General features: G+C 47.0%; 1 protein-coding gene across 1 annotated transcript in view; it reads right to left on the minus strand.

Annotated features, from left to right (window-relative positions):
- TMEM132C (transmembrane protein 132C) overlaps positions 1–8707 on the minus strand; it is a 167029-nt gene that overhangs the window by 22343 nt on the left and 135979 nt on the right. Inside the window, exon 5 of the mRNA XM_006894684.1 lies at positions 413–556. Coding sequence (XP_006894746.1) covers positions 413–556 — 144 coding nt within the window. The remainder of the gene's footprint in view (positions 1–412; positions 557–8707) is intronic.

Genomic DNA, 8707 nt, shown 5'->3' on the forward strand with positions numbered 1-8707 from the left:
CTGATATACTTTGAACATGTCGTAAGGACAGACAGGTCCTTGATGAGGGACATGATGCTTGGTAGGGTGGAGGGACAGCACAGGAGGGGAAGACCCTCTATGAGTTGGATTGATTCAGTGACTGGGGTAATCGGGATGGGTGTGTCAGGGGCAATGCAATTGGCACAGGATAGAGCAGGGTTTAGGGCCATTGTACATAGAGTCGCTATGAGTCGCAAACGATTCGATGGTACATAACAACAACAACAATATGAACAAGGCTGACACGAAGATAGCGAGATGTGGCAAAGTTTCACACATCAGCCAGAAGTGGGGTCTACACAACTACTGACTGGACCTTTCTCTCTCACAAGGTGGCGCCACCCCACGTGGCATCCTATGACGGCAGCCTGCCGGCTGAAGGGTCACCTACCTTGATGACGTCCTCATCGGTGGCCTTGCACTCCACCGACTCCGAGATGTCCGTCACCGCGCTGTTCTCCTCCACGGAGACCACCCTGATTGGCATGGACACCGTCTTCCCTGTGAGGATGGCCGAGTTGAGGATTTCCGTGTCCTGTAAGACAATGAGATGCACGTGAGTCAAGCAAGGGTTCCAGTTCCGTGGGAAATCAGACGACGCCAGATGCCAGGGTGCCCGCTGGTGTGGACTCAACAATGACCTTACGATTGTGGCCAAAGGGGCAACTCCTAAGACCATGGAACAATTTACTTTTAACTTATGACCAACAAGAAGACATAGGATTTTCCTCGCTTGCAGAAAACAAGTAGAAGTTTGGCGCCACCCCGGTTAGGTTTTAGCTGGAAGCGACAGAAAGTAACTCTGGCTCATTTGAGAAAAAGTTTCCTGGGAAGTGGAATAAACCCCAAACCCACAAAGATCTCCATATCCTAATGCCTGGACTCTGAATGTGCGGCCTCACATGGTAAACGGGATTTTACAGCCGTGATTAAGGGAGTCACGCCAATTTTCTGGTTTCCCAGCACGTGTCAAAGTTATGTTGATGCCACACTGGAGTCTGTTTGTGAGAAAGTTAGAAACATTAGGAGAATGACCCAAATGAGGCACAGAGCCATAACGTGCTGTTGGGAACGTGAGGTCAACAGACCCACTCCATAGAGGGTAGCCTCAGATCTTAAAATTTAAAAACCACATTGTATTGTCCAAAAGGAATATACAAATAGGTGTAACTATGTCAACAATGAAGAACAAGGGGTGCACTGCTGGGTGGGTTGAGGGAAGGGGGAAGAGGGGAAGGAAATGTGCAATAATGAATAAAGCCCTCTATCGTATCTGTGAGTCGACAATACAGGGTGTCCCTGTGTTAGCACCCCATCTCTCCTACACCCCGTGATCTGCACTGCAATCAGGAGATGTGGAGTCCTACCTGGTGCACTTCTCTGCATAACAAAATGAAGAGGAAAGTCATCTGACTTGGACACCTGCTGGGCTCTATGAGGAGGAGAGTGGAGTCAGGATTGGTGAAGATCTATTAACAATCTGCATTATGCAGATGACACAACCCTGCTTGCTGAAACTGAGGAGGACCTGAAATGTTTGCTGCAGAGGGTCAAGGACTGCAGCCTTCAGTATGGATTGAGGCTCAATGTCAAGAAGACATAGATTCTCACCACTGGACCAATTGGCATCATCAGGATGGATGGTGAAGAGATTGAGATTGTTAACATTAGTATGTTTGGCTCCACGGTCAACACTCTTGGCACCAGCAGCCAGGAAATAAAAAAAAAAAACAAACATATTGAAATGGGAAAGTCTGCTGTTAGGGACCTCTCTAGGGTACTGAAGAGCAATGTTGTCACTCTGGAGACCAAGGTGTGTCTGATACAGACTATGGTCTTTGCAATCACTTGTTATACCTCAGAGAGTTGGACAATGACTACAGAGGAGGACAGAAGGAGAATTGATGCCTTTGAGCTGTGGTGCTGGAGAAGAGTATTGAATGTACTATGGACTGCCAAGAAAAGAAACAGATTTATCCTGGAGAAGGTTAAACCAGGCTGCTCCTTGGAGGCAAGAATCCTGGGGCTTCGTCTGACATACTTTGGACATGTTGTAAGGAGGGACAGGTCCTTGGAGAGGGACATCATGCTTGGGAGGGTGGAGAGACAGCACAAGAGGGGAAGACCCTCTATGAGGTGGATTGATTCAGTGACTGGGGTAATCGGGATGAGTGTGTCAGAGACAGTGCAATTGGTATAGGATAAAGCAGGGTTTAGGGCTGTTGTACGTAGAGTCGCTATGAGTCACAAGCAACTCAACAGCACATAACAACAACAAAAACAGCTTTGGGTTGATTACTTCTCAAATCGCTCTCTCCAGAAACACTCTCTGGTCTGGAGCAGGAGCACAAGCAGGAGCAAAGAGACTGTCTCTGTTCCCTCTCCAGGGATGCCAGCGGCACAAACATCACTAGCCACTGACCTAAGGGAAGCCCCTCCCAGGTGGCCCTGCCTACCCCACCAAGCTCAGCTTCTCTCTGCTGGCTCTTCTCCTGAGTCCCCTGCATTTCCTGCAGCTAGGCTGCAACTTGGACAGCTTGCACAAGGACTACTGCAGATGCCCAGACTCCTACAGAAATCCCCCAGCCCATTCCAGGTTCACTCCAGGAGCCAAGCTCAGGGCTAAGTGTTTCCACTCTCCCTTCAGAACGGCTGCTGGCTAATAGCTTCATTAAAGCAATGAAGGTGCTCATGGCTTAATTGACATTATCTTTTTTAATGGCTATTGTGGTTTCATTCAATGCTTACACATACACATTCACATTCTCTCTCTCCCCCTCACCCAGCATCCTACCTCTAAACTGCACCATATCAGGACTAATGTTGATTGGGTACCAGACTTCTTTCATAGGCCAATAACAGGGTTAGTCAACATCCAGTCCCAGAAAGGCCAGTGGCTGAACGGGGCATTGGCTTCCAGGATAAACTGGTTAATAAGTATCAGGCATGCTGTCTTTGTTTAAAAGCTGCTTTTCCAAGCAACAGTTTTGCTTTGGAAAAGAGGCCCATTTTCACTGTGAATTGTGTTGAAGGTTGACAGAGCAGAATGGTTTCCACTGGACAGTTCATACTCATCTTGACTCCTGGCGTTGATCGCCATCCTAACACTGTAGTAGCACTCTTGCTCACTGTGTGTTCTGTTTCCACTCACCCTTCTTGCTCAGGCGTTCCAGCCTTTTGAGTTTTACCCCTGGACAAAGGCTGCCTTTGAACCTTTAAGAGTTGACTGTTCTAAGTTTATGTCTCCTTGGCGTCCCTGATAATGTTGGAGACCTAAACTCTGGTGCTGTAGTCTGGAGTTTTGATGCCAAGTCAAAGGCCACCTAGTGGCTTGAACCCGCCAGGGACTTCCTCAGGAAGCAGATGGGTGAGCCCTTCCTGTGCAGCTGAAGCCTCGGAAACCCAATGGCAAGTGGGCTGTCAGTGGTCCGACTCGATGGCAATGACTTGAGTTTTTACTGGTTTTTTAAACTGAGATTTTAATGAAAGTTTATAAAAAACTTGGGCTTCCAATCCTTCACTGTTGCACATTTTCTTCCCTAGGCCCTCTCTTGCCCAGATAATTTTTTTCTTTGGAAAAAAAGTTAATTTATTGTTATACAGTTCCCCCACCCCCCACCCCACTTTACTATGCAATTCTTATTCTGGACTCTTGTCATGCAAATAATACCTAATCATAAATTCCTTTCATACAGTTCTCTCCCTTATCTGTTTCAATGCTGTGTACATTATTTATCCTCTCTTGTCACAGTTTTCCCCTGAACCCCCCATGCCTATCCTGTTTTATAACAGTGGCATTATGCTGTATTTGTCTTTTTGTGACTGAGAAATTTCACTTAGCATAATGTCCTCCGTGGTCATGCATTTTGTATAATTTCATGAGTTCTTTGTTTTTCAATGCTCTATAATATTTCATTGTGTGACTATACCACAGCTTCTCTATTCATTCATTCGTTGGTGGGCACTTTGGGTTGATTCCATCTCTTTTTTATAGTGACAAAGCAGCAATAAACATGGGTGTGCATATATCTGCTTGGGTGGCAGTTCTGGTTTCTTTAGGGTATATTCGCAGTAGTGGAATTGCTGGGTCAAATGTTAGTTATTTCTATTTCGAATTTCTTGAGAAAGCACCATACTGCCTTCCACAGTGGCTGCACCATTTTACACTCCCACCAACAGAGAATAAGGGTTCTCGTTTCTCCACAACCTCGCCAGCATTTGTTGTCTGGTGCTCTGTTGAATTTTGCTGTTCTTACTGGGGTGAGATGATTATCTCATAGCTGTTTTAATTTGCATCTCTTTTAGAGCTAGGGATTTTGAACATTACTTCATGTGCTTGTTAGCCATCTGAATGTCTTCTTTGGTGAAGTGTCTGTTCATACCCTGTGCCCATTTTGCAACTGGGTTATCTTGTATCTTCCTGTGGCGATGACTTGAGTTTTGAGTCTATAGATCTGCCTCTTTTTGGCTGAAAGTTGAGACACGAGGGTGAACTGTGTTTGGTGCTTGCAGGGAGAGAAAAACACTTGCTGTGACAGTGGGCAAGTGCCAGCTTGGCTGGGCCATGGCTCTCGGTGGGGTGACATTTATTTAATGACGTGGCAGGAAGGAATGATGCTGATTAACACTGACTTGACTCACAGTGCAGTTATCTTCCATTTCCCCATAATGTCCATTTTCACTTAATGACCTGATCTTTGGAGTCCTGTCAATAACCAAGGAGCAGAGGCTAACTCCCTGGCATACCATTTAAATGCATAACGCTGCTTTGATTAAACGCATAAATCCCCTTCTCTGAAATGCACCCCAATCCCAGCTGGGTGGGCTTATCAGCAGCAGGGTCCCATTAGCTGGCCCCCATAACTTGATGCCACGCTAGAGAAAGCCGCTGGTTGTCTTGTCTCTAAGCCCATGCATCGCAGGAGGCAGCTTCCTTCTGAAAACACATCGTGCACACTTTCCCTTCACTCCAGCAGACGAATGCTTACCAAGGGTCTTTCCAGTGCCTCCCTGCAGATGCCCACATTATTACAGTGGCCCCTTCGCCATGCACCTCTCCCACCACAAACCACGTCAGCGTGGATTCACAGAAAAGAATCAGTGCAACAGGTGCTTTAAATCACTGTTGTTTCACATTTGAAGGAAAAACTAAAAGCCCGGGGCTCCCAAGAACACAGCTTTCCTGTTTGATGTGCCCTCATAAATGCAAATGGGTCTGGCCATTTCCTAGGTAGATTGTATTTTTAATTTTTTATGGTTGCACAATAAGTTATTTTATGCAGTAGACTCTCCCTAAGCCCATCATGGAGCTGTGAGAGCCACATCTTGTACATCTGTAAATAATATTACAGAAATAATCTCCATCTGAAATCCCACCAATATCTTTATTGGATAGTCTGCTTGGAGTAACACAGCTGTAAGAAGAACACATATCTCTATCCAAATATTAATAAACATTGTACAGCCAAAAGGGGGCCAAAAAAACCCCAAACCCCAAACAACAAACCACAACACAAACTCATCACACTTATTTGGGTAAATAAAAGATTTAATTTATCAACTGTGTGCTTGATAAAATCTTTCCAATCACAGTAATTTCTCTGTTAAGCAGAAACTAGTAAAAGAACCACCTCAGAGTATAACAAGCCAATCACCCTCCGGTTCAGATGACTAAGTCTTGTGCAAAAATTATCAAAGAACAACATAAGAGAAAATAAGTCCGTCCAGCCTGGTCTCCTGAACATCTAGTGTTTCTTCTAATCAGTAACAAAAAGTTGTGGAAACGTCCGTCCCATGAGGGCAACAGAGGAACTCTACTTTGAGGGGACAAGCCTCCCCCTGACCGGAGCACCTGCCCTCCTGAGGGAACCATTGTTTCAATGTTCCCCCATGAGTAATTTTTCTCCTAATTTTTCAGAATAAACACGCATGGGGCGTGTCCTGGGTCTGCCTCTGCTCTGAGCACAGCGGGTCCTAGTCCCAGGTCTCATCATCAGATGTCTCACTGCCATCGTCACTTTCTGTCTCCGTGTCCTCAGAGCTCCCTGTGAAAGTGTTCCTCTGAGCAGACAGCGGCCCAGAGCCCAGTTTCTTCCCAAAGCCGTCTCTCCTCAGCTGCTCTGCCCACTCGTAGAACTCTCGGATCTCCTCTTCTGTCAGAGGAAGGCAGTCCTCATGGCTGTGAGGACAACTCTGCCATCCCAGGGCTGTCAGCAGCCTGCGTTCTTCCTCCAGGGTCCAGGAGAACGCTTTTTGCCCTTTCTTCCCGTGTCCAGGTGGGCGCATCAGCTGCCTGGGGGGAGATCTGGGGACGATGCTGGTCTCATTAGAGGATCGGGTCTCAACCGCAGGGGTGCAGGTGGTGGGGTGCTCTCTGGGAAAGCACAGCACTGCTCTTCCCGCCCACGTGGCTGGCTGCATGTCTTTGCAGACCTCTAGCAGGCTTAAGGATGATCTCTTCCAGCTGACTCGGGAAGAGTGCACAGACATTTTGTCATCCGGAAGGACGTCATGATGTCCTGCTCTGAAGGCAGGAACAGGAGCACCGTGTGGATTTATCTGAATGTCCGAAGGTGCTTCTGTAGAGCTGCAGGGCTGAGCCTGGTTCCCACTGGATTTGAAGGCAACAAAGTGGTTCCCTTTCAATGGGCCCGTTTCCTCCTTGACTTCCTCCCGCTCTCCTCTCATCTGCGAAGGCTGCATGTTCTGAAGGGCATAGCTGTGTGGGCCTGGAGAGCGCAGGCCTTGACACCAGCTCAGAGCCACTGAGGTCAAACTCTCTAGCCAGAGAGGTAGGTGCTGCCTGTGGTTTTTAGCGGCAGCTGTAGGCAGTGGTACAGAGAAATACAAGTGGAATCTCTGGGATGTCCTTATTGAAACTTCTGATGTTGGCCATTTGGATCTCCCACGAGGTTCACGCAGTGGGCCTAAGGCCGAGTTCTGAAGAGTAAACCAGTAAAGTATCGATCAGTCGGTATTCCAATCACAGACCTGCCATCTTTTTTTCTTTTTTTTTTTTCATTTTTCTTTTTTTGTGTGTGTACCGTCAAATCAGATCTGACTGGTACAAGAGGAGATTGTCCCTACTTTTCCCGGCAGAGCATCTGGTGGATTCGAACCGTGTGCCTCTGGGATTGTAGTTGCAGCTCCTTTTCACTAGGCCACCAGAGCTCCCCTTGACCTGCCATCTTAACACATAGCGAACAACCCCTTAGGACAAAGTAGAGATGCCCATGACGCTCCCCCACTCAGTGATCTTTACAGCAGTCGACTGTCTGAACAAAAGTCCTGAAAGCTTGTTATAAAACTTTCGTTGTTTCTCCATGTACATAGATTTTTCTGGAGGCAAGCCATTTCGGAAGTGGATGCCACTCCTGCTTCCAAGCTTGTTTTAATCGTGGAGCTCCACTAAACACCATTCACCATGGCTAACCATTATCACATTCAACATATCAGTGTCACAGTGTTTAGCATCACAGCAATCACGAGTTACCTCTGTACAACAAACAGACAGACCAGTGCTATACCACTTAGAAGAATGTTTGATCAAAAAACAATTAAAACCAAGCCCAAGGGCTCCAGATTGGTAGCATCACTTTCTATCCACTATGCCAACAGAGCTTTATGTTGTTGTTAATTCTCACCAGAACCAGCAAACAAACCTCCGTAGAATCCAGCTCCTGCAAACGACTTCCAAACTGGATTCCAGCCCCATATAATGACCAAATGTGTTTTAAAATAGGAGGCTAAATCAAATCATCTCGCTCCCATTAGCGAGTCAACATTCCACCCTAATCCTCACCAGAATCAGCAAACAAGCCTCTGTAGAATCTGGATGCTGCAGACAACTGGATTCTAGTCCTATATACACATATATTAAAATAGTGGCAAGAAACTGCACTGCGATTCAAAGACACGCAGTTTGAGGCCACCAGCTGTTCTGAATTTGGATGAACAATCTCCTCCTGTGCATTTAATGCCTCTGAAAAACTGATGGAGCCTCAGCCATTGAGTCTGTTCCAACAGACAGTACATAATAACCATATATAGAGCGAACTCTGGTCGCCTAGTGGTAGGAAGCTATGCTGCAATCCAGAGGGCACGCACTTTGAATCCACTTGTTGCTCCCGTGGGAGAATAGGTGATCTCCTCCTGTGCGATTAACTGCCTCTGAAAACCCACGGGAGGGTCAGCTTAGGGTTGGTTCTACCTCAACTGTACACAACATATATCAAAAGAGATATTTTACATAAAAGAGAGAGACATGGCTCAAAGTAATGAGTAACTCAGCAACTAATTCAGATCAGCAGGTGAGATGGCTGCTAGCTCTAGAGCTGCAGGCAGTAGGGCACCCAGCGATCTTCAGGTCAGGAAACAGGAGGTAGGTGGCAGGCCGCTGGCTTGGCTCCTGAGCACTGGAGGTCTGAGGAGGAAGCGCTGAAGACAGTGCCAAGTCACAGTGAGCCTGGCTAGACAGCCCTTTCATGGACTGAGGTAGGCACACCCTGTGCCCCTTGTAAGCTGTTCACTGATTGGCTGTTTATCTAACATGTCCCTTGGGTGATTGTTGTTGTTGTTGCTGTTATGTGCCGTCGAGTTGCCTGCGACTCATAGCGACCCTATGTACAACAGTCCCAAACTCTGCTCTGTCCTGTGCCAATCGCACTGTCTCCAACACTCCCATCCC

The sequence above is a fragment of the Elephantulus edwardii genome, unplaced genomic scaffold (assembly GCF_000299155.1).
Source record: "Elephantulus edwardii isolate Elephantulus edwardi_28Jun2011 unplaced genomic scaffold, EleEdw1.0 scaffold00148, whole genome shotgun sequence".
Lineage (NCBI taxonomy): Eukaryota > Metazoa > Chordata > Mammalia > Macroscelidea > Macroscelididae > Elephantulus > Elephantulus edwardii.